General features: G+C 36.5%; 1 protein-coding gene across 5 annotated transcripts in view; it reads left to right on the top strand.

Moving 5' to 3' along the window:
- The window catches only part of SBF2 (SET binding factor 2), a 685,940-nt gene that overhangs the window by 324,022 nt on the left and 336,077 nt on the right, over positions 1-25,841 (top strand). For all 5 annotated transcript variants that reach the window (XM_058305757.2, XM_058305758.1, XM_058305761.1 and 2 more), the window contains 3 exons: positions 20,743-20,875; positions 22,093-22,201; positions 25,053-25,166. In XM_058305757.2, coding sequence (XP_058161740.1) covers positions 20,743-20,875; positions 22,093-22,201; positions 25,053-25,166 — 356 coding nt within the window. The remainder of the gene's footprint in view (positions 1-20,742; positions 20,876-22,092; positions 22,202-25,052; positions 25,167-25,841) is intronic.

Genomic DNA, 25,841 nt, shown 5'->3' on the forward strand with positions numbered 1-25,841 from the left:
AAATGCTGAGTCCTCTAATTTGCTGATCCTTTCCTCTGCCTATTCAAATCTGTTTTTGTATGCCTCTAATGTATTTTTAGTTAATTAATTTATTTTTAAATGTGCTTTAGATTATGTAAATGTTACATATAAAATATAAGGGATTCCCATATACCCCACTCCCCACACCTCCCACTCTTCCCCACATTAACAACTTCTTTCATTAGTGTGGTATGTTCATTGCAATTGAACGTTTTGGAACATGGCCATTAAGCATGGATTATAGCCTACATTGTAGTTTACATTCTGTCCCACTCAATTCCATAGACTACGGCCATGTATATAATGACCCATATCTGTCATTACAGTGTCATGCAGGAAAATCCCAAGTCCTGAAAATGCTCCCATATTACACCTCTTTGTCCCTTTCTTGGACTTCAGCCCCTCCAGTGGCCACTGTCTCCGCATCAATGTTATAGTTTCTTCCATTGCTAGAATCACGGTAAATCTACACTAGAATACCAGTAAGTCCACTCTAGTCCATATTTTATTCCCCATTTCTGAGGATTTTGGGATGGTGATGCCACTCCACCTCTAACTAAGAGGGGTCTTTGAACCCATACAACTGATGGATGGGACTATTGTGCTTGCAATTGTTGACTCTCTTGGTTCCTTGCTGTGGTGGTTGTCCATCTGTATCTACTTGTTGTCCTGGATGAGTCCAATGACCTGGAGAGTAGGCGTTGCAACTCTGCTGAGGCTCAGGGCCCAGCTGAGAAATGGACAGACCAGAGATTCAAGTCATTTGGATGTGCACCTACCAACTCCAGCACCAACTATAGGTTCAAATAAAAGAGACAGAAGAGGCATGTGTAGAGAAGTCATATCTGAGTGTAGCTCCATCACAATTGGGAGCACAAACTCCAAAGTAGGGCCCACTGGCAAGGCACTAGCCTTCGGAGCTATCTGCTATGACTGTAGAGCCTTGGTGTCTCCAGAGCCTCAGGAACCCCACTATTTGGGTTAGTGTCTGCTTTGGCAGTCTATGAGATCCTGCTGAGACATGCATAAACATTACCTCTGGAAAGACCTCCCAACTCACTTTGAAGTCTCTTAGCCATATAAATTCATTTGTCTTTACCTTTTCCCCCTTTTATTCAAGATCTTTTTCCAGTTGCATTGCTCGTTGGTGTTTGGTAGTAATCCCTCAGTGCCAGGGAAGCTCATCCCTGGGAGTCATGTCCCTCGCTGAGGGGAAGGTAATGCATTTATATGCTGAGTTTGACTCAGAGAGGGGCCATATTTGAGCAACATGGAGGCTTTCAGGAGGTAACTCTTAGTCATCCTACATTGCAATTTCAAGAACAGAGGGTCATAAGGATAGTCATAAATATCAAGGGCCCATCAATGGACACTAGTCATTGCCCCTGTGCTTGGGTGATTGCTGCTGTTCCATTACAGAATGTGGCAAAGCTCCCCAGGATGGGAATTTAGTATTCTTTCTGTTGTGTGAATCTCTACCCACTGTGGCTATGCCCCATGAACTGTTGAACACATTTATATATCTAACATGTATGCCCAGGTGAACTTCCTCCCATGTATCCCCCATCACTGACACCCCACACCAGTGATCCTTCCCTGCCATAGTTGTAACCCTTCTGTGATCCAAAACTTCTTCAAAAATGAAGCCAAGAAAATCACCAAATACAGTTATTAGGAAAGTGAAATAATATGATGGGTTTAAACATAAGAAATACAATACATAATTACTTAGAAAAACCAAAGCTAAAATAAAGTTTCAAAAAAACTGGGATATTAAAAAATATATATATATTTTTAAATTTTTGACATTTTGCCTTTCATCACTGTAATATCTGTCATTGTGTTGTCCAATGGCATTTGCTTGCATTTTTCCCCAGTGTCTTTTTTTCATTCTGTCTTCAAAGAAGTTTTACATTGCTATGAAGTCACATACAGAATCCTATTATTATTACTATTGTTTTTATATCATACATGAACATACATAAACAATAAGTGAATAGTAAAAGTTGTGAATTTACAAAGTAAACCTGCATATCATATGGGGGTGACATACATCAACTTACCACCAACACCTTGCATTGTTGTGAGAGAGGTGTTACAAATTACAAAAGAATATTGTCAAAATCTTACTACTAAGTATAGTTCTTATCTTATGTTTGGTGTATTTCCCCCCCAACCAACACTATTATTATTTTTTAAATATATTTTTATGACAAGTTTTAAACTTACAAAACAATGATGCACATGTGTAGAATTCCAAAACAACACCCTTCTCAGTACACCACACTGTGGTGGAACATTTGTTACAGATTATGAGAAAATAACATCAGATTATTACCAGGTCCATAGTGTACATTTGGCATACTTTTTCCATTATCAACACAGTACATCTTTGGCATAGGTGCATGAATATTACATTATTACTTCTAACGACAGTCCATAGGTCACTCCAGTTATATTTTTACAATGCTTCTTCACATTCCCACCACCCTGCAATAGTGATGTACATCTGCTCTCGCTTACCAAGGACACTCTTGCATCTGTACCATCAACCACAATTCTCATCCACCTCTGGGTTTATTGTGCTATTCAGTTCCTACATTATTCTCTAGTTTTCTGTAAATTGGCATTTATATCTCTAGACCACCATTTTCAGCCACATTCCCATTTATAAGCCAGCTATTATTCACTATAATATGTTACCCTCTGTACATTTTCACACTTTTACAGTAAAGCTAATTAAACCTTCTACATGTATTAAACATCAGTAGTCCATCTTAGTCCCCCTCTTAGTTCCTTTAGGATGCCACCAACTACTAACAGGTCTTGAAAGTATTTTCCAACATTTTCTTCTAGAAGCTTTATGATTCTTGCTTTTATATTTGTTCAATGGTCTGTTCTGCCCAAGCTGGGTGTCTACTCAAAAACTACTTGGCTATAGATGGAAGGGTCTGTTTCTGAACCATCAAGGTCAGTTCCATTAGTCTGTGTGTCTCTCTTTATGTCACATTCTGTTTTTACCACTGTAGCTAGGTAATATGATTTAAAGTCCAGAAATGAGAGTCCTCCAATTTTGCTTTCCTTTTTAAGATTTTTCTGGCTGTTCAGGACTCCTTGCCCTTCCAAATAAATATGATAGTCATGTTTGCCATTTATTTTTAAAATGCTGGTGAAATTTTTATTGGGATTGCATTGAATCTGTATATTAATTTGAGTAGAATTGACATCTTAATGATATTTAGTCTTCCAATCCATGAGCAAGAAATGCTCTTCCAATTATTTAGGTCTTTTTTTATTTCTTTTAACAATCAATTGTAGTTTTCTGAATACAAGTGCTTTCTTTACATTATTGTTGAAGTTTTTCGTGGATATTTGGATTTGTCTGTCATATTTTATTTTCACCACTCTTTTGACACTTGTAGTTACTTTTACTGATATAATTTTCATTTCTAGGCTCACTTCCAGGCCTTTCTCTCCTGTCTTTTCTCATCGGGCTGTAGCATACCTTTTAGTATCTGCAAAGCCAGTCTCTTGTTTACAAACTCTCTCAGTTTCTGTTTATCTGTGAATATTCTAAACTCGCCCTCATTTTTGAAAGACAGTCTTGCTAGACAAAAGATTCTTGGCTGCAAGTTTTTCTCTTGCAGTATCTTAAATATATCATACTACTGTCTTCTTGCATCTGTGGTTTCTGATGAGAAATCAGCACTTAATCTTATTGAGAATCCCTTACATGTTATGTTTTCCTCTTGCTGCTCTCAGAATTCTCTTTGTCTTTCACATTTGACATTCTGATTATTATGTGCCTCAGAGTTGGTCTACTTGGATTTATTCAAATGGGAGTACATTGCGCTTCTTGAGCATGTATATATATGTCCTTCAATAGGGTTGGGAAATTTTCGACCATTATTTCTTCAGATATTCCTTCTACCCCTTTTCCCTTCTCTTCTCCTTCTGGGACACCCATGACACATATGTTTGCACATCTCTTGCTTTCGTTTAGTTCCCTGAGACCTTGTTCAATTTTTTCCATTCTTTTCTTCATCTGTTCTTTTGTATGTTTGCTTTCAGAGGCCATTTCTTCAGGCTCATCTATCCTTTCTTCTCCCTCCTCAAATCTGCTATTACATGATTCCAATGTATTTTTAATTTCATTGTTTACAACTTTCATTCCTGTAAGATCTATTTTTCTATGTATTCTTTCAAATTCTTCTTTGTGTTCATCCAATGTCTTCTTAGCATCCTTAATCTCTTTAGCCATCTCATTGAATTTATTAAGGAGATTTGTTTGAACATCTATGATTAGTTCTCTTAATTGCTTTCTGTCATCTGAAGGCTTATCTTTTTCCTTTTACTGGGCCATATGTCCCTGCTTCTTAGTGTGGATTGTAACTTTTTGTTGGTGTCTTCACATCTGGTATACTAGAATATTTCTTCTGGATATAGTTTCTCTCTTTAGGGCTTTCTTGCCCTTTCTCCATTGCCTGTTGTGTAGTAGGAACCAAGGATGTAAAGATGCAAGCTGTAGAGGTTCAAGCTGTCCTCATTGCCCAGAGACTGATGAATCTTCTCCTAACTTTCTCCTTTGCCAGGGGTAGGGACAGGGCTGCAGCCGTGTGTAATAATCCAAGTTGTGCAGGCCTAGACTCTAGTTGTCCAAGGAGACTGATGAAGCTTCATGCCCTTTTCTCCCCTGCCTAGGGCAGGAATGGAGCTGCAGGTATGGATAGCAATTTGTGTCATGCAGGTCACACAGTTACCCCAGTAGACTTCTGACAGTTCAGTACTAGCTGAATGTACCTGCAGTTAATCCAGAGAGGATGGTGTAGGTCCCACCACCTTCCTCCCTACTAGGTTGAAGCCTCAGCTAGGGCTGCAGGCAGATCTGGGTGAAAGAAATTGGTCCCTACCATCACTTTGATTTTCAGTCAGCCCTGCTTTCCCTCATTCTGGGGGTGGAGTCAAAATGCCAGCTACTATCCTCTTTCAGACTTGAATAGATTCAAACTTTAGCTGTTCTTAGGGTTTTTCTTATGTATGTATGTATTTATTTATTTCTCTCTCCCCTCCCCCTCCCCCCGCCCCAGTTGTCTGTTCTCTGTGTCCACCCACTATGCATTCTTCTTTGTCTGCTTCTGTTGTTGTCAGTGGCATGGGAATCTGTGTTTCTCTTTGTTGCGACATCTTGCTGCATCAGCTCTCCATGTGCGTGGGCACCACTCCTGGGCAGGCTGCACTTTGTTTCACGCTGGGCAGTTCCCCCTATGGGGCGCACTCCCTGCGCGTGGGGTTTCCCTACGCGGGGGACACCCCTGTGTGGCATGGCACTCCCTGCGCACATCAGCACTGTGCGTGGGCCAGCCCCATGTGGGTCAAGGAGGCCCAGGGTCTGAACCGTGGACCTCCCATGTGGTAGACAGACGCCCTAACCACTGGGCCAAGTCCGCTTCCCTTAGGGTTTTTCTTTGCCAGCAGAATTTATTAATCAGTAGCTGAATTCAGTGGCCAACTATCTCTTCCTCCCCTGTTTTTGGGAATTAGAGCTTCCAATTCCAACCACAGAATAGCTCCTGAGGCAACTTGCACTGCCAAACTAAGATGATCACCAGTCTCCATGGCACGGCCTTTATTTTCCTGGAGAGGCTGGTGCAGGTCACTAGATCTTCCTTCCTTCTGGAGTGAGGCCTAGGGCTTATGCTAGAGCTGCAGTCTGATCTGGATGGAAAGAAGCCCATCCATACCAGTACTGTAACTTTCAGTCTGCCGAACTTCCCCTTGTGCCAGGGGCAGAGTTAAAATGGTGGCTATTGACTTTTTTCTGACTTGGACAGGTTCAAACTTTAGCCATTCTTAGGATAATATGTTAGCCTGCCGAATTTCCTAATCAGAAGCTGAAGTTGGTACCTGATCGTCTCTTCCTCCCCCATTTCTGGGAAGTGAAGCTTCCAGTTCTTGCCATGGAATAGCTCCTGAGGTAGCTTATACTGCCATTGGAGGATGGGCACTGGCCTCCTGGGCATGAAGAGCTCTACTTATGAATCTTCTCTGCAGATGGACAGAATCCTTCCATTTTTTTCAAGGATGTTGCAGGATAGTCTTCTGATCTCCTGGAGCCCCCAAACAGATCCTTTAGATAGCTCTGTGTGATTACTAACTGCCCTGTACCATAAGCTGACTCTAGGAGCTCCTTACTCTGCTCTCATCTTACTGGTTGTCTCCTCTAATGCATTTTTGCTCTCTCATCATTGTTCCTTTCATTCCCATAAATTCTGTAACTTTTTTTGCAAGCTTTCAAATTCTTCTTTTTGCACACTCAGTGTCTTCTTAATGTCATTTATTTCTTTAGCCATATTTTGCTTCATCTCCTTTAATTGATTCAGGAGATATGCTCGAACATCATTGATTAGGAGTGTTAAATACTATGTCTTGGGAAGTGGATGTGGTTTAAGTGATTGGGCTCCTGTCTGCCATATGGGGGGTCCTGGCTTTGGTTCCTATGGCCTCCTGGTGATGGCTGACTGGCCTGCACAGGGAGCTGGCCCACATGGCCAGCTGAAGCAACAAGAAAACAGAACAAAAAGGAGACAGAGAAAAAGACAATGAGACGCAGCAAACCAGGGAGCTGAGGTGGCTCAAGCGATTGAGTGACTCTCTCCCAGGTCGGAAGGTCCCAGGATCAGTTCCTGGTGCCTCATAAAAGAGAAAACAAGAAGACAAGCAGACACAGAAGAACGTGCAGTGAATGGACACAGTACACATATAGCTCAAGTGGCAAGGGGGATGGAGTAAATAAAATAAATCTTTAAAAAAATACTACATCTTGTCTGGATTTTTAATTTGTTCCTTTTTACCATATCTTCCTGTTTTCAGTATCAGTTGTAATTTTTTGCTGATAAATAGGCATCTGATTATGCTGGTGAGTTTTTTCTGATGGTCAGTTTATCTCTCTTGCCTAGGGTTTTATTGTTGATTTGCTTTGTTTTATGGCTCTTCTTTGATTCTTGCTTCATCTTAATCTAGATCTTTAAAATTTCCCATATTTAATTTATCAAAACATGGCCAGAGGACCCACTAATGAGGCACACCAGATCCAAGGGGCCTTGGGGATTGGGATAGGGAAGACACCAAAGGCCTCTTTTTTTCCCCCTTCACTTTCCCAGCCCACTAGCAGATAGATGGTGCTTTTCAGTGAGCTTTCCCTGCAGTCCTAAGAGGGAAATAGTGTATCTCCTCCAACTTTTACCAGTTGGTATTGAGACAATGGGAACTTTTCTGACAAAGCTAGAGGTGCAATTTAAGCCGGGCTCTGCTGTCCAATCTCACTAAGCAGAAGCTACACTCAGTCCTCTGCTGTTCCCTCCCTCTTCCTAGAGAGAACATCTGCTCTCCTCTCAGCCAGTGGCAGTCAGGTGTGGGTTATACTGAGGCTGTTTGTCTCGAGTGTGATGGATGGGCACCGTTCCCTGTCACGGGAGGTTAACTTATAGTTTTTACTTCGGCTTCTTCGTCTCTCCATCCTGCTCCCTTCTGGATGATGTGCAGCACTTCCCTGTTGTGCAGGTCCCCAAAAAGTTGTTTTGGACAGCTTCTGCCTTTCCTCTCTTGTTTTTGTAAGAGAGGTTAGCCCTGCCAATCTGCACTCCATCATCATCATTGCAGAACTCAAAATAGTTTCTGTTAAGCTCGTCACCTTTCATGAATCAGAAAAACATAAAACAAACATTAAAGACCTGTCATATAAATTAGATAGTGTTGTGGGTCTTGATCTTACCTAGAATTCATTCAGTTGTTGTTTTTTTTTTTTAAACTATACCCATTTTTGCTCAAAATGTAAATCAGACTTTTGGAAAGTGGACATATTTTCTTAATGCTTTAAAAGTTAAATTGACAGTACATTTTTGCTTTTCCTCAGATGAATTGCTTTTGTAGAAATCTTGCCAGATGGAACTGAAAGTCCCATCCTTTCATTCTCCTACCTGTCTCAGGGACTTCACTTTCAATTTTCTCGCAATAATTAGGATAGAGAAATAGGGGGTGGAGACTAAAAAGGGTCCTTTGCAGACAGAACAGTTTGTACCATATTAGTGAATAATATAACTTAAAAATAGAATGTTTCAGACCAGGGCTATCACGAGATTCCCATTTACTCTACTTTTTTTTTTTTTTTTTTTAAAGATTTATTTTTATTTATTTATTTAATTTCCCCCCCTCCCCTGGTTGTCTGTTCTTGGTGTCTATTTGCTGCGTCTTGTTTCTTTGTCCGCTTCTGTTGTCGTCAGCGGCACGGGAAGTGTGGGCGGCGCCATTCCTGGGCAGGCTGCTCTTTCTTTTTCATGGGCGGCTTTCCTCACGGGCGCACTCCTTGCGCGTGGGGCTCCCCCACGCGGGGGACACCCTTGTGTGGCACGGCACTCCTTGCGCGCATCAGCACTGCGCATGGGCCAGCTCCACACGGGTGAAGGAGGCCCGGGGTTTGAACCGCGGACCTCCCATATGGTAGATGGACGCCCTAACCACTGGGCCAAAGTCCGTTTCCCCACTCTACTTCTTATTTCTCCTTTATATTTACTTCCTGATGAGGATCCCACTCTGAGTCAGTCTTTGTCGTTCTTCTAAATATCTGTTCTCTGGCTATGTTGAAACCTTATTTTCCTTAGGGCCCATGCTCTGTCTTTTCATGGAATTCCTAGTTCTTTGCAGCAAAATTCTACCCTCTTTTTTTCTTCTGATCTCATGTTGAATTTTGGTCCTTACTCAGCTCTGTAACTCCTTTTTCATTAATGACCCCATCCTTACACTTCTGCTTTGACTTCAATTAGTCAAATTTAGAAAAGCTTAGAACAGATTAGTGTAAATAAAATTATAGTCTTCCAGTAGTTTAATAGAGGTGACTGTTGATAGCAATTCCAGAGTTGCAGTTATTCCTCATTTTACCTGCCTTCCCCCAGAAATTCCAACTCTAAAAATTTACATCTCTTTTTCTCTTCCCCTATTGAAAATTTCTACTCATCAAGTCATAGCAACTAAGGTTTATTTTAATTAAAGCCATTTTTTAATTTTTAAACTTTTTAATTGAAGTTTATCATTCATACATGAACATACATAAACAATAAGTATTTAGTAAAAGTTGTAAACAAACATGCATATCATCATACTGGGCTCCCATACATCACCCCACAAGCAACACTTTGCATTGTTGTAAAACAACTGTTGCAAACTATGAAAAAGCATCATCAAAATATTACTGCTAACTATAGCCAATACCTTACATTTGGTGTATTTTCCCCCAGCCCACCTAGTTAGTAACATCCTGTACTAGTAGTATATATTTGTTATAGTTCATGAAAAAACATTCTCATATTTTTTCTGTTAACCACAGTCCATCTTCCACTACAGTATTCATTGTTTTACGCAGTTCCATGCTTTATACAATCCAAAGCAAAGCTATTTTAATGTATGAAATAGGTTCTCTGTCCCTATGGCATGGTTCTTCAAAGAATATACTGTTGCTTAAACCCTCCTCCCACAAAATTTTGGAAATAATGAACTCTCCCAAAGCCTTTCTGTGATCCTTTCTAGCCATGGACTTAATTAATTTTAGCCAAGCCCCATTGATATGACCTTTCTACTCTAGAATGGACTGTATACCCCTAAAGGGACAAGCAAAGCAAAGATTTACCATAAAGGGGAATATGATTATAGCACAAATAAAATTATTTCACATTCTCCATTTCCATCATTTCTCTTATACTTAGTGTGTACCTTATAAACCTTTCATGCTTTGTGTTTTTATAGTGATGGGAGTGGGGTGGTTATTTTTGTTGGTGTTCAGTGCCCAGGACCAGGGATATTAAACATCCTGTGTCTGTACCACTAAGAATTTTTACCTCAAATGTCAGTAACACTCTCTCTGAGAATAACTGCTGTAAATATACTATAAATTTATAAACCTGGACTTCTCTTCTAGTAGTTGTGGCCTATGTAACTGAGACTAACCCTCTTAACAGTGACAGCTATGAAAACATTTTCTTAAAGACATCAGAGGCAGTGAAGAATTATCAAGCTATGATCTGGGAGAAGAAAAAAAACCTAGAGAAGTGAACCAGGCATTTGAAATCATGTTTTTCCTAGGACTCATGTTAATTCTGGAAGAAATGGCTGAGAAGCTGATTGGTACTATTGATTTCCCATGGGGGAAAGGGGGAAAATTGGAGTTCAGGTTTTAGCAAAAGAGATTCCTGTCCCTTATGCTTTGAATTGGTGCCATTAAGGACCATAGCTTAGGAGTGTGTGAATTAGAAATCCCCCTCAGGAACTGAAGTACAGCTTGAAATAATTTCAGTCTTTTGAGTTGGGTTAAATTGACTTTCGTTGCTACTGTGCCTTGCTATCATATAGAAGTAAAAGTAAACCCACTCTCAAAGAAAACAGCGTTCTGGACCTCCAATGTTTCTATATCTGTTCTTATATATAACTAAATAAAAAGTAAGCAAGAACATAGGAACCAAAACTAAATGGAAGAAATCCAAAAGAAACAATAGACAATATAAAATACAGGAACTCCAGAAAATAGTTATTAGACACAGATGTTAAAATAACTATGCTTAAAATAGTGAAAGAGATTCATAGTCAAGACTGATAATTTTGACCTAGGTTGAAGACTATAATTTTAAACAAAGAAATTCTTAACCTCAAACATAAAATAAATACAATTAAGAACTCAGTGGATCAGCTTAGTATCAGATTACATGCTGTTGAAGGTGAAAAAATTAGTAAACTAGGAAATAAGAGAGAAGAAAATATCCAAAATGAAGCATGTGTAGATAGGCTGAAAAATATAGACAAGAGGGTGAAAGACATGGAAAGACCCATTTGCCAAGATACTCTGGGCCATAAACTAAGTCACAATAAATTTAAAAGAATTTAAGACATTATAATTATTGGAAATTGGAATTAAAAGTGAACATTTTATGGTAAAATCTTGAGAAGATGGGTCCAGGAACCTATGTCAGGATGAGCTGAATGAAGTATTATGGTGAGCCAAGTGAATTAGGCTTGCTACAATTAGAGTAATTTACAGATAAGTGGAACATATCCATATTAAAATATTTAATTAGATATTTTGCTTCTATAGAGATCATCTTAAGAAAAATCTAGTTAATAAGAACTTTATTTAGGATATATTTACTACTCTTTGAAGAGCTTTTCCCATACGTTGTAATGCTATAGCAATTTTTCTTTTCATCCTTAACTTGCACAAAGTCTCCTCTCTTTTGGATCCAGGTGGCCTTTCTGGATCTGGGCTCTATTTGTAAACCTGTATTCCTATGATGCCAAATCATAGTAGATGGTGCCTTGAGCAGAGCACCAGCCTTTCAAGGCTACCTAACACTCTGAGGAAAGCAGAGTGATTATCTTTCTGCTCTGCCACTCTCCCCAAGGCAGAAAAGCAGAACAAAATCAGTAATGTGCTCATTTATAATTTTAAGCATTAGTAATATATGAATATATTTGTAGTGAAAGCAAGTAGGTTATTCCAAAATATATAGAATTGATTTAAGAATTACAAAATACTCCAAAGTAGAAGTTCTATAATATCTAGTCTTTGGTTTTTTGGTTTTTTTTTAAATGAATTTTTGCAAGTTATCACCATTGAATTCACACATCTGAGATTAATCTGAAAGATCAGAGAGACCTTGTTATTTCTGACCATGACAGGACTCCTGTTTTGGTTTGGGATAGAAGACATAACCTCTGCCTGAGTTTTAGTTTATAACATATGGTGCTAATATTTAACCTACCTCAAAACTTGTTGAGGATCTGTGAAATGCTGAGTAAGTGCTCAGAATAAAATAATTGATTATCTCTTTTTTTAAAGGTAAAATTTCCTCATTAAACCAGTCTACCTTCTGTAAAGTCACAGTACTTCAAATCTCAAGATTTTCCTTTGGGAAAGACCTGTCACTAAGGATTCCTAGGTATAATTGTTTAGATTCCATTATTGGTGCTTAGCATACAGAGTTCTAAAATTTTTCTCTTTTTTTATCTGTCTCAAAGCTCAGTTTATTGAAGATATACTTCTAGGCTGTTTTACCATTGCTTGATGAAGATTTTGTTTTGTTTTTTTAAGAAATTTTTTTTCTCTCCCCTTCCCCCCTCCCCCTCAGTTGTCTGTTCTCTGTGTCCATTTGCTGCATGTTCTTCTTTGTCTGCTTCTGTTGTTGTCAGCCGCATGGGAATCTGTGTTTCATTTTGTTGCATCATCTTGTTGTGTCAGCTCTCCTTGTGTGCGGTGCCATTCTTGGGCAGGCTGCACTTTCTTTTGCGCTGTGCGGTTCTCCTTACAGGGTGCACTCCTTGCGCGTGGGGCTCCCCTACGCAGGGGACACCCCTGTGTGGCACAACACTCCTTGTGCGCATCAGCACTGTGTGTGGGCCAGCTCCACACGGGTCAAGGAGGCCTGGGGTTTGAACCGCGGACCTCCCATGTAGTAGACAGATGCCCTATCTATTGGGCCAAGTCCACTTCCCCCAAGATTTTGATTAGATGAGCTTAATTGTCCATTTCTGAGTTCAGAGTTGTCGAAAATGGCTAATTTTAATCACCACCCCGGTTATTATAAGTGAGTATGGGAGTAAACTTAAGTTGGAGATAAATACTTTATGAAAACTTGCTAAGGTAGTCTGTTTGTTTCATGTCCCAGTAGCTCCTAATTTGATAGTACTTGGGAAACACTTCATTTTTGAAAGCTATATCAGACTAGGACAATTGTAGTCTTGGCAGGTTGAGATAACAAGGATTGTTGGCTTGTCTTTGATGAATTTTGATGAAGGAGCATGTTTGTAGTCTGTTTATAAGTTTTTCAATACTCTCATGTTGCTGATATAAAAATACATCTTAACTGTTCTTCAAAAATACATCCTACCTATTCTTCAAGGCAGGACATCTGCTTACTCCAATAGTTAGCATTATTGCTCTTTTTACTAGATGTAATAACAAAGCTATACCTCTGACTATTCATTGATACTTTTTACTAAATCAGACATGTGTTCTTTCTGTCAAATTAGTGAAGTTTTACCAAAGCTAAAACTTAATGCCTACACAAACTGTGCTCTAAACTTGGTGTTGGTAATCCAGTGGCTGGAAGCCTATGGGAAGAGCACTTCTGAATATCAACTCAAGTAGTTTTTCTGATGGCCTTTGTACATTTCCCAGCATTAAAACATTTCTTCCATTTTTCATTTTTCTTCTTCTGTTTTACCTTACCCCATCTCTGCTTATTCCTTAAGCCCACTGAAGTCACTCATTAAATGATGTTTAAGGGCTGATGAATTATCAATCCTTAATATCCTTTACAATACACCACAAAATATTGTCCTAATCTGGTTGGGTAATGACTAATTTGAACCACTGTCCCAACTCTGCAAGTCAGCATGCACTGCTAGTCTTCCCCCATCTCTCTAGTCTCCGAAGATCCCTACACACCTTGTAAAATTGTCATCAAAGAAATCTGACTCTGGGATTGTTAAGCTAATGATAAAAAGACTGATTTTTATACTATTTTATAGTTTCAGCCTTTTTGGAGGTACCTGGGATCGAACCCAGCACCTTGTATATGGGAAGCAGGTAACTCAACCACTTGAGTTACATCTGCTCCCCAGTTTCATTCAGCCATTTAAATAGGTAGACCTGTGGATTTTTATCATAGAAGTCTATTTACTGGTGGTTGTGATAGCAATTAATGTATGTTTGTATTATGTTATTATCTAAAGAGCAGTAGGAAGAAAACATCTTATTTCTTATGCTTCTAAATCTGTTAACTGCATATCTATCATTTATGATGCAGTGTGACAATTCACCTTAAAAGGGGCAAGAGTAAATGGCTTTTTTGTTGAACACATCTGTAGAGTTTGAAGTTTATGCTGAAATTTGTCAAATAGCCCTTCCAAAATTGTATGTGTGAAATACACACAAAAATAAACTGATCTACCTAATTTCTTTTTTTTTTAAGATTTATTTTTTTTTTTATTTCTCTCTCCTTCCCCCTCTGCCCCAGTTGTCTGCTGTCTGTTCGCTGTGTGTTCTTCTGTGTCCGCTTGCATTCTTGTCAGCGGCACAGGGAATCTGTGTCTCTTTTTGTCACGTCATCTTGCTTCGTCACCGCTCCATGTGTGCGGCCCCGCTCCTGGGCAGACTGCACTTTTTTCACACAGGGCAGCTCTCCTTACAGGATGCTACTCCTTGTGCGTGGGGCTCCCCTACGCAGGGGACACCCCTGCATGGCATGGCACTCCTTGGATGCATCTGCACTGCACATGGGCCAGCTCACCACATGGGTCAGGAGGCCTTGGGTTTGAACCGTGGACCTCCCATGTGGTAAGCGGATGCTGTATCCATTGAGCCAAATCCGTTTCCCTACCTAATTTCTATTGAAAAAAAGTAAATAACAGAAAGATCTCTGGAAATCCACAAATATTTGGAAACTAAATAGCACACTTTAAAATAATCTATGCATCAAACAAGAAATCCAAATGAACATTAGAAAGAATTTTGAAATGAAGGAAAATGATAACAATATGTCTTATTGCCTTCCTTCTGCTTGCTTTGGGTTTCATTTGATCTTCTTTCTCTAGTTCCTCCAGGTGTGGAGTTAAATCTCGGATTTGAGGTCTCCTTTTTAAAATTAAGCATTTAAGGCTGTAAATTATAAAATATGATGAGTGTTCATTTGTTGCATATGGATATCCAATTGTTCTAGCAACATTTTTTGAGAAGACTACCCTTTCTCCACCTTCATCAAAATCAGTGATCCATATATGTGTAGGTCCAGATCTGATTTCTCTATTCTGTGCCACTGATTTTTTGTCTATCTTGACATCAGTTCCCACTGTTTTGACTACTGTAGCTTTATATTAAGAAACCTTATCAATAAAGGAAAACAATCAAGCATTTATTCTTCCTTGCATATATGAACTACAGCACAGGGTAACCTTAGATGAGAGGACTCATCTCTTTTTTTTTTTCCATCTCTCTTTAAAATGTATTCTAGTCATGTCTTTAGTAAAAAAGAAATAATAGAAGTAGAATGCCATTTTACAGCCTCCAATGAATGAAGATTAAGCATCAATACCTGTTATCACAAAAAGAAAAACAACCTGGTGCCTGGTCCATCCCAATTCTACCTATAGTCTTGCCAGCAGGATTAAAGCAGAGTCTAATTGCAGGAAATACAGAAGACTGAGGAACAGATTGAACTGCCCCAAGAGAATGCAGTTTTCCAAATCCAGACAGTCAGAAACCGAATAAGACAAATCCTAAATTCTTTGAAAAATTAATTATAGGGAAAGGAAAAGAATGGATAATAAACCTCCATATGAAAAGAGGCTGAAAAAGACATCTACAGTTCTTAATAGGGTGAGTCTAAACTATACTGTCTAGGGAAGCCCATTTGGGTGACAATATTTGCCTTAGAAAAACTCTGGAAAGCGATTAATATAAATTTCAAGATAATGGCTACACAGGGCAGTACAAAGGGTTTGTGAGTGGGGTCACATAGAAGGGGCATCTAGGGTTGCTGGCAAAGTTCTCTTTCTTGACCTGCTTGGTATTTTTATGGTAGTAATTCATTAAACCATACATTTAATTTGTAAGTTATCTACATCTGTGTTTTATTTTAGAGTAAAAAGTTTTTTTAAATTGTAAAACTATTTAACTCTTTATGTTACATTGCTCCTATATTCTAAAATCACTTTTTCAGGGAAAGAATAGAGAAAAGATAAGGAAGGAAAGGAGAAAGAAAGAGATGCCTCTAAAGCAGCGCTGTGTGCATTTGCAGTTATCAGAGCATGTGATGATAATGATGATTCTGTCTAAAGGCTTGCTCTTATCAGCAGTCATTTTGGTTTGACTGTTGTTGAAGGCCAATATTAGACCATTATCAGAGTTCACTACCTGGGTTGGGATGGGGTGGTGCTAGTAGATTTTACAAAGCACAGACAGGAAGCAGATAAGACTATAAGAATCTTTTGTAGCCTTGACTAGTTTTCCTGTGAAAAGTCTAAATGTAATGATAATGTTTCCCTGGATTTTCTCTGTAAGGATTGTTATGATAATGAATTTGTTTTTCACAGTTTGAGAGGTCTGTTTGCCTGAGATAATTATGTGGACTTCTGCCATCCCCTCCTCCCAGACCCCCTAACTTCCTGTTAATCACCTTCATCTCTTGCTTACCATCTTTTTTGTTTATTTCTTCTTGCAGCCTATTGAAAACATTTTTGTTTACCTGAATTTGTGTTTTAAGTCTGACAAGCCGTAGTGTTATTTTCTTATGTTAATAAGATTATATTCACAGGAACTAGTTTTTATAGCCTTTCTGAATATTTTAATCTAATCCATAGCTTGCTCTTTGTTTAAATAATCTTAACCCAATAATCTTGTAAAATTTTCTTGACATCTTTTATCATATTTGTTCACCTGTAATTTGGAATTTAATTGCAAACACATTAGTTTTAGATTACTTATCTCCCAGTTTGCACAGTGTACTCTTTATTAGACATTTTTAAAGCCACAAACTAAAATGGTACAGGCCTTCCTTCAGTTCATCATTGCTTTGTTTCCATAGTTAAACCACATTAGTCTTGTATCATCCTGTGTTTATACTTTTTTATATGCCGACTTTTTTTTTTGCTTACCCTTATTTAACTTTAGCCAGTTTTTTTATTAGTTACTGTTAGGTCACTATGTCTGCATTGATTATATCTGATATCAAGTAGAGTGTTTTTTTTTTATCTTTAAAAAGCTGTAGGTTGTTTTTTTTTTTCCAGTTTACCTTAGTAACATTATTTTCATTTTTTAATAATAATCCTTAATATGTTGATTGTAGCTGTAAACTGTTTTTCAGAAAGTTATTTGTTTTTAAATTTTTAGTGGAAAACTTAGATATTCTCTCTTTTGCTTTCCCCTGGAAAGGATTACTTTAAAAAAAAAAAGATTATATCTATAATGCTATGTAATTATTCTTGAGTAATACTAACTTTTGCAGGAGTAGTAAAAATAGTTTATGGAAAAAAACCCACTGAATTAGAAGGTGAAAAAGTGCTTAGAATATGCAAAATTGTTCTCCTTAAAGGTAGCACCTTTAAGAAGGATATGTTGATTGGAAAATTTATGAACCACCTCATTAATGCATCAATTTTTAGAATGATTCTTATTCTTCTTTTTCCTTAAATGATCAAACTCCAGTGCCTTGAATCATGTTTTTATCTTTACTCAGTTTTCCCAGCTTATTCATGTAGCATTATTACTTCTCTTGGTCTTTTTCTCAGCTGTAATGGGAAAAAATAAGTAACCATTTCCTTTCTCAAAATATATGAGGTTAAAAAGATAGCAGGAGAATTAGAGTACACAAAAGTTTAGACTATTTCTATGAATGGCGTGTTTTCCCGTTGGAAAGGGAGGAAAGTAAGAAATTTGGTTTACAAGTTCAACTATGTCTATGATTAATTATTTTTTGACAGTTTTGAACATCAGCTATTTTCTTTGAGTTGAAACAAACTAAATCTTCTCACTAGTCTGCACTTGGAGCACTTTTCTAAAGAAACTGCTTACCATGTGCACTCTACTTCAATGGCATAAGGGTTTCTAAGAAAGAGGGTTCCAATTTAATTTTTTATAATAAGTAACATAGTAATAAAGTCCCTATAATATCCACCTGCTTGTGGTAGCAATGTATTTACTTTTTATCAAATATTTACAAAGCCATTACCATGTGCCAGATCCTGTGCTACTCACTAAAGATATGAAGATGAACAAATCATAGACCTTATCAGATGTGCTTTTCCTCTAGCAGGGAAACAATATGTTGTTTTAAAATTTAGAATTAAAGGTAGATAAGATACTGTTCAGACTAGGAATTTGGGACATTTGGAGTTGGAATAATCTGGTATTCTTATTACCCTAGACCCAGGGAACCAATTACTGTGTTAAAGAAGAAGGAAATGTTTTGTAACTTTTAACACTAAGTTTAGGTTCACTTGGCCCTTTATGGATATACACAATTTAAGATTTGAATTATTTGTGGTCACATGTATTTTGGCATATCTAACACATTTGGAGATAATATGCTAACCTGTAACAAATTTTAAACAGTCTCTCTCTCAGTGATAGTTATGAAACTAAACTAAAATGTAAGTTAATCTCTGAATGTGTGGATCTTGTCTTCATTCACTGCTGTTTTCCCAGTGCCTGGAACATAGTAGATATTGGTTTAGTGGATGAGAAATCTCCTTTTTTATGACTTATTTTAATCCATGACCAGTATTATATTTCTCCATTGTAGATTGACTACCAGAAAGAACTGTAATGGATTATGCAAAACTTTCGAAAATATATCCTGTCCTGAAAACATGGCCTTTAATTCCTCAGTTTATCCGTATGAGAGCTGAGACATAGTGCTCTATTTGTGTGACATACCACTCTTATTCAGAGAAGGGGAGCATTCTGGTGAAAGGTTTTCCTTCAAAACAGGAAACAAATACATTTGTTAATGTGTGATAATATGAATTTTAGAACTTTAACCCTCAAGAAAAGTTAAGATCAGGAAGTAATTTTTCAGAATGCTTTTACTATTTTACTATTTGAATAATAATCAACAGGATGTATATGTACTATTGTAGTGAAATCAGTAGTAATTATCACTGGAATGTTTGTTTTTCCATACTGTATCCTCTACTGTTATTGTGTAGCATTCAATGAATGTTGGGCCTACAGTCTAGGAAGCAATTCAAGGTCATGTAGAAAATGGGTTATGAATTGTATTTCAGAGAAATGGAATGTCTAAATAACTCTGCAGTTATGAACACAGCAATCAACATTTCCAGTTAAGAATAAAAATCATTATATTTTTTCTTAAAATTTTGAGATTATTAATTGTCTAAAACTTAAAGGATGTGATATTTTAGAACACAAAATTCAATTTTACAAAATATAAAGTTTAAGACTTACAAGAAGTTGCAAAACTTGTACAGAGTACTCATGAATATGTATAATGATAATATCTCACATAATCATAGTGTCTATAAAAAACAGAAAATTGATATTGCTACAATACTGTTAATTCAGGAAGTGGTACTTCTCTGTATACCTTCTTGTATAGTTTTTTTTCCCCCTATATATGTGGGAAGCCAGTGCTCAACCACTGAGCTACACTGGCTCCCCTGAAGTGTTTTTTTTTTTTCCTTTCATTTTTTTGCTTGTTTGTTTTGTTTTTGTTTTTAGGCAGTACCAGGGAAGCAGTGCTCAACCACTTGAGCTACATCTGCTCCCTGAATAGTTTTGACCTTTAGAAAGTATGCTAATGTGTTTCATATTCAGAAACAAAATTAGAACGATAAGGATGGGAAGAAAGAGAATGAAAGAAAAGAAAATCTTAAAACTAAAAGCAGATAGAACCAAATCATCACTTCTGTATTTCAAATGGATTACAGAACCATACTGAATACAGAAAAAGTAATTTATGAACACCAGTATTTGACTCTATAATCTCAGTTTTAGACAGATTTGGAGAGAGAATTACACATAAAGTATGAAGTCTTATTTCAGTAGGTTTGTTTTTGTGGTAGAGTGCCTGAAACAATTCTGAAATTAGTTCTCTTATAGAGAAAGGGGATTAAGATTAAGGACATGCTTTTTTCCTGGGGTACATAACTCTACCACAGTGACCAAGATTTTGGGTGTTAAGATATTTACTAGGTCATTGCTATTGGAGCATCTTTGCTTATTGCCCACTTCTGCAGCTAGAGCTAGGGAACATATGCATGTATGCATTCATATACATAACACACACATAAGCACATTTATGTATAACTTTTTTTTTTTTTAATCCTGAGTCCAAACCGTTACTTTCAATTCCAATCCATCCCCACAGAGTTCTTTTGCACTCATTTTATATTTGCATGTCCCTCCCAGCAAGAACCATGGATCCTAATAACATCAACACATTTATTGAATTGTAGTTTATTCATGTGCTAAATTCTGTATTATATATAAAACCTTAATCCCCTTTCCTGTGGATGTGAACCCATTTTAAATAGGACCTCTTGAGGGTATAAAAGAAGAATGAGGATAAATAGAAATCATAAAGAAAGAAAAAGAAGTAGAACAAATAAACGTAAAATAAGATAGTACCATATATAAGTAGTTAAAATAAGTGTAAATAGATTAAATGATCTAGTTAAAAGATAAACGTTTTCAGACTGGGTTAAAAAGTGCCAATAATATGCTATTTACAAAAAGTGGAGAAATATTGAAATAAAAAGGTAAAAACAGATATTCCATGCAATGACAACAAAGTTGTTTTGGTTATATTAACATCAGACAAAATAGATTTTAAGGGGAAAAAAATTATTGGAACAATGCCACTGTCTGAAACAGGAATTTAAGAACAAATTTCGAAATGAGGTGAAAAGAAAGTAATAATATGTTCCTAAACAACTAATATGTTCAGTGAGTCACACTGATTTGAAAAATAAAGACAATACAATATTTGGGAAAGCAAATGCTCATAGTTTATATGGAATTTATAGTTTAACAAAATACTTTCCTTTAGAGATTTCAAAAATATTGGCTTTTTCTTTCCATGTAACTCCAAGTCTATATTCTGCTTGTTGACAACATGTATGATTTTATATGTATTTGGTAAGCCTTTGTTCTTGTGTTTTCAGGAATTCAAAATGTCCTCAGCCTCTTTTGTGCAGTCCTCACAGAAAACAAGGTTCTCTTCCATTCTGCAAGTTTCCAGAGACTTAGTGATGCATGTAGAGCCCTGGAATCTTTAATGTTTCCGCTTAAATATAGGTGAGGTTTTATTACCTGATAATTCTACTTATTTTCAACTTATGCATTATTCAGTGACGATCAGTTAAAAGGTCATTACATAATGATTTTGACCCACACAGGCACATTTTTACAGTTATGCTTTTGACCAGATTTATGATTCTGATAGAAATCTAGAATAGAATTTGGGTCTTTTCCAAATTGTCTATTACTGTGTGTCGATGAATTTAATGAAAAATATTAATTTGAGTAGTATTGTCAACAACATTTAATTCTCTTTGAATATAGTTGGTGATGAAAGTCTTAAGTTAGTAAGTGTTGACTTGCTTTTTGATATTAAGGGATTGTTATTAGGTATGATAATGGTATTATGGTTCTGTTATTTTTAAAATGGCCTTTTTCAGTTACCTGCTAAGTACTTATGTATAAATGATATGATATCTGGGATTTGTTTCAAACCAATACAGAGGGAAAAGAACAAAGGTAGGTGGAAATATATTTGTGGTTATGCATTACTCCTTATCAAAACTGGATTGCCTACTTGGGGATACTTTATGCTTTCACACTCTTTTTTGATATGTTAAATTTTCCAAAATAAAATGTGTTTTAAAATCTAAACAGTGATACTTGATAAATACTATAAGTAAAATATTGTATTCTAAAATACTACTTAATTTGGTAATCATAATATCTAGGAAAATTAAGTTCATGCAAACTAGAAAAGATTATTTTAAACTATGTCCAGAATTTATTAAATATTTTTTATTTAGGTGTATTTCTTACATTTTTAGATGAGGCTCTCGATCTTGATTTTTGTACTTTGCTATTCTTATTGAATGCAAAAAGAACAGAATTTTACTCTTTGTTGTATATAGACAAATCATTGTCTAGTATTAGGAGTGGAAGGCCCATAAGGAATTTAGTGCTACTGTCAGATTTCTACCTAAGGGAAAATGTTTTTAAACAAGCTTAAAATACCTCAAGAGACTCTGCTTACCTAGGAGGAGTGAGAGTGAGAAGCTAGCCTGGGTTCCATTTACTTTATATCTGATCTTATCTCTCACATTATGATTTTTTTTTCATCTTTCCTTTAAAAAAACTTGATATTAACAACCATGACAATATTTATAATTTCTAAATATGGGCAAACTAAAACTCATATAGCATAAAAAGTGAAAAAAATATGTTTACATCATAGAAAAACATATATATTTGATATATGTTTTTATTATTTCCAGTTATCCTTATATCCCCATTCTTCCGGCTCAACTATTGGAAGTTCTGAGTTCCCCAACGCCTTTCATTATTGGAGTACATTCTATCTTTAAAACTGATATTCATGAACTTGTAAGTATTCATCTTTAAAATTGCTTGTTATTGAGGCCAAAGTTCTACCATATTTCTTTGAGTGCTATAACATTTCAACCAATTACTAGTTTCAGATCTGTTATATTAATATTACCGATAGAAAAGGTTGTTGACTGGAAGAAAAGCATCATTCAGAAATCTCTGTATTAGTTTTGCTTGCCTCATAACAAGTATGGGAGATATAAAATGAATTCATTAATATTTTAAATGATTCTTTGGCATATTATCATTTTGTATTCCTTATCCTATATATGACAAAAAAAAGATTTTAAAAATCCATTAATTAGAGTTCTGTTTGTGCTTACTTTATATTTTGAAATGAGACCTGTGATAATACTGAATGGCTACCAACTAACAAAGCAAAAAGCTTCTGAGAAAAAGTAAGGGATTTTAGTGGAACACAAGTTCCTATGAGCCCCCACGAAATTATTGTATTCTTATGAGATGTGATTAGATATACCAAAGAAGGAAAGTTAACAGTATACACTCAAGTCAGTTCTAGAAAACTGTACTTTTTTCTATATATTATACTTTATTAGGGACAATAACAAAATAAAGCACTTAATAAAATGACATTCAGGGTGTCATATATATAGCTACCATATCCTATGAGTCTCTAGGGAAATTTTGTCAGATTATCGCCTGATACTATTTGGTAGCTGACAACAAATATTTAAATGACTGTTGTAGAAAAGATGAGTAAGATTCATTTTCTGTAGGTCTAAAAGGCTTAAACAGAATCAATGGGTTTGTAGAGAGAAACAGATTTCTGCTCAGTAAAGAATTTTCAATGATTAAAGTTGCCCAATGATGGAAAAGTTTTCCATATGTAAGGAGTGAATTCCCAAGCTCTGTAAGTAGAGTTGAAAGAACATATTACTTTTCAGGTAGTTTAAGAAGAATTATTTCTTGAGAGATTGGGCTATACAGGTCCTTGAGATTTTGTTTTACTTTTAAAAGCCAACAAAGAAGTATATTCTGTTGGTACTTACACAGAAAATATGGTTTTAATCAAATCAGTGGTGCCATTTAAACTAACAAAAGACTGTATAACATTATATTTATAAACAGGTCCCTGATTCATAATTATTAATCGTTCTTCCTAACTTTATATGTTGATGTCTCATTCCTATTTAATTTTGTTTTTGTCATATAAAATATGTGTAAATCAATAAGCATGTCCAGTAAAACCTAATTAGTACAGGCATGTATCAGAAATAACACAGGTTTGGTTCCAGACTAGCACAATAAAGCAAACATCTCAATAAAGCAAGTCACACTAATTTTTCTGGTTTATCAGTGCATATAAGTTATGTTTACGCTATACTGTAGCCTGTTAAGTGTACAATAGTATTATGCCTAAAAACACAATATACATACCTTAAAGTGTGACACAGACACAAAGTGAGAACATGCTGTTAGAAAAATGGTGCCCATAGACTTGCTTAACGCAGGGATGCCACAAACCTTCAATACGTAAGATATGCAATATCTGTCAAGCACAATAAAGCAAAGTACAATAAAACAAAATATGCCTGCACTAAGAAGAAATATATCCATCTAGTTTATAGGTATTTTTATTACCACTAAATATAATTAGTCACCAGATTTAGGACCAACCAAATGTTGCCTTTTTTTTAAGAAATAAATTAGAATGAATTGTAACAACTTTAGTTATCTTGGCTAATTTCTCTATTACATTTTTATGTAATTTGTTTTTTAATAGACTTGTAATGCTAAAGTCAGTTTCTTTCTTAGGAACCTAAGTAGTACCCTTTTTTTTTTTTTTTAAAGATTTATTTATTTATTTATTTCTCTCCCCTTTCTCCCCACCCCCCTGCCCCTTCCCCAGTTGTCTGTTGTCTGTTCTCTGTGTCTATTTGCTGCGTCTTCTTTGTCGGCGTCTGTTGCTGTCAGGGGCTCAGGAATCTGTGTTTCCTTTTGTTGTGTCATCTTGTTGTCAGCTCTCCGTGTGTGCGGCGCCATTCCTGGGCAGGCTGCACTTTCTTTCGCGCTGGGCGGCTCTCCTTACGGGGCGCACTCTTTGTGCATGGGGCTCCCCTACACGGGGGACACCCCTGTGTGGCATGGCACTCCTTGCGCACATCAGCACTGCACATGGACCAGCTCCACACAGGTCAAGGAGGCTCAGGGTTTGAACCGCGGACCTCCCATGTGGTAGACGGACGCCCTAACCACTGGGCCAAATCCGTTTCCCCAGTAGTACCCTTTTGATGTATATTAATTGCTTTGCTTAACTCTTTTAATCATTAATGTGTTATTTAGGATATGGCTAAATTGCTATAAGAAAGCATCCAAAACTAAATGGCTTAGGTAAAATAAATTTTCTTTAACATTCATGCCCCAGTCCATAGAGGTGTTCCATTATGTCAGACCATTTTATTCCATGAAGTCATTTAGGCTAAACTTCCTTCCTTCTGGTTTCTCTATCCTCTTAGGTATTAGCATCATATGAATGCTTATTTGTAGGATGCTGCTCCTAGTTCATCATTTCAGTCTGTGGGAAGGGGAAAGAGAGACTAGAGGAACCTTCCATGTCTTCTCTCTGGAAGACCTGGAAGTACACATATCACTTCTTATATTCCATCAGCAGAAACTTAGTCATGTGGTCATACTTAACTTCAAATGAGGCTGGGAAATATAGAGAAGCTAGGAAACCGTGAACCCAGCAATAATTCTATGACTGTAGACAGCCAAGAAGTTCTTCCACATATGGTTCTTCTCATTTTAATTTCATGAAGGACAAATTAATTTGCTTGATGAAAAATATATTTTTATTTTTAATATAGATTTTTTTCATCTCTTTCAGTTAGATGTAATCATAGCAGATTTGGATGGAGGTACTATTAAAGTTCCTGAATGTATTCACCTATCTTCCCTCCCAGAACCACTTCTACATCAGACTCAAACAGCTCTTTCTTTGGTATGATTTTTTTTTTTAAACAATTGTTCTTTCTTAATTTAAGGCTGAAACTAAGATAGTTGAAATTCAAAAGCACTGTCAATGTAATTACTAAATGGGAGTTGCATGTTCTTGAAATTTGAATAGGTGGATATAGTAGTTAGGATAAACTCTCTTTTTACCAGGTAACTATCTAAAGAGTATACTTTGGAAGTCTAATGGAATATTTGTTCTACGTTCATTTCTTTTTCTAATATATTTACTTAGTATCTGCTATATACCAAGTGTTCTGATAGATGTTGAGAACACAGCTATGAAACTAAGACAAAACTACTTCAAAATCCCTGATTCTTCTTCCATCCCTTATTAGAAGTTAGTGCCTATTCCCTCTCCTAGCCAACCTCCTTATTAGAGTAAAGCTCTTTGTCCTTCTTGTAGTGGAGTTTTAAAAAATCTTATAGCCTAGGTTTTTCTCATTTGATTTTATTTTGTAGTTATTTTACCTTAGTTGATTTTTAAATACATAGTATTTTACTTTACTGACAACTTTTTAAGTACTTATTTATCCATCATCAGAAAATTGAACTTTGAAATTCTGCATTCCTTTGCAAGCCATTACTAGAGCTAAGGTCTTTATAACTCTTTTTTAATAATATGCCAGTCTGAGCTGTTTAAAAATCCTCCCCCCCCCCCAAG

Source organism: Dasypus novemcinctus, chromosome 10 (assembly GCF_030445035.2).
Source record: "Dasypus novemcinctus isolate mDasNov1 chromosome 10, mDasNov1.1.hap2, whole genome shotgun sequence".
In the NCBI taxonomy this organism is placed as follows: Eukaryota; Metazoa; Chordata; class Mammalia; order Cingulata; family Dasypodidae; genus Dasypus; species Dasypus novemcinctus.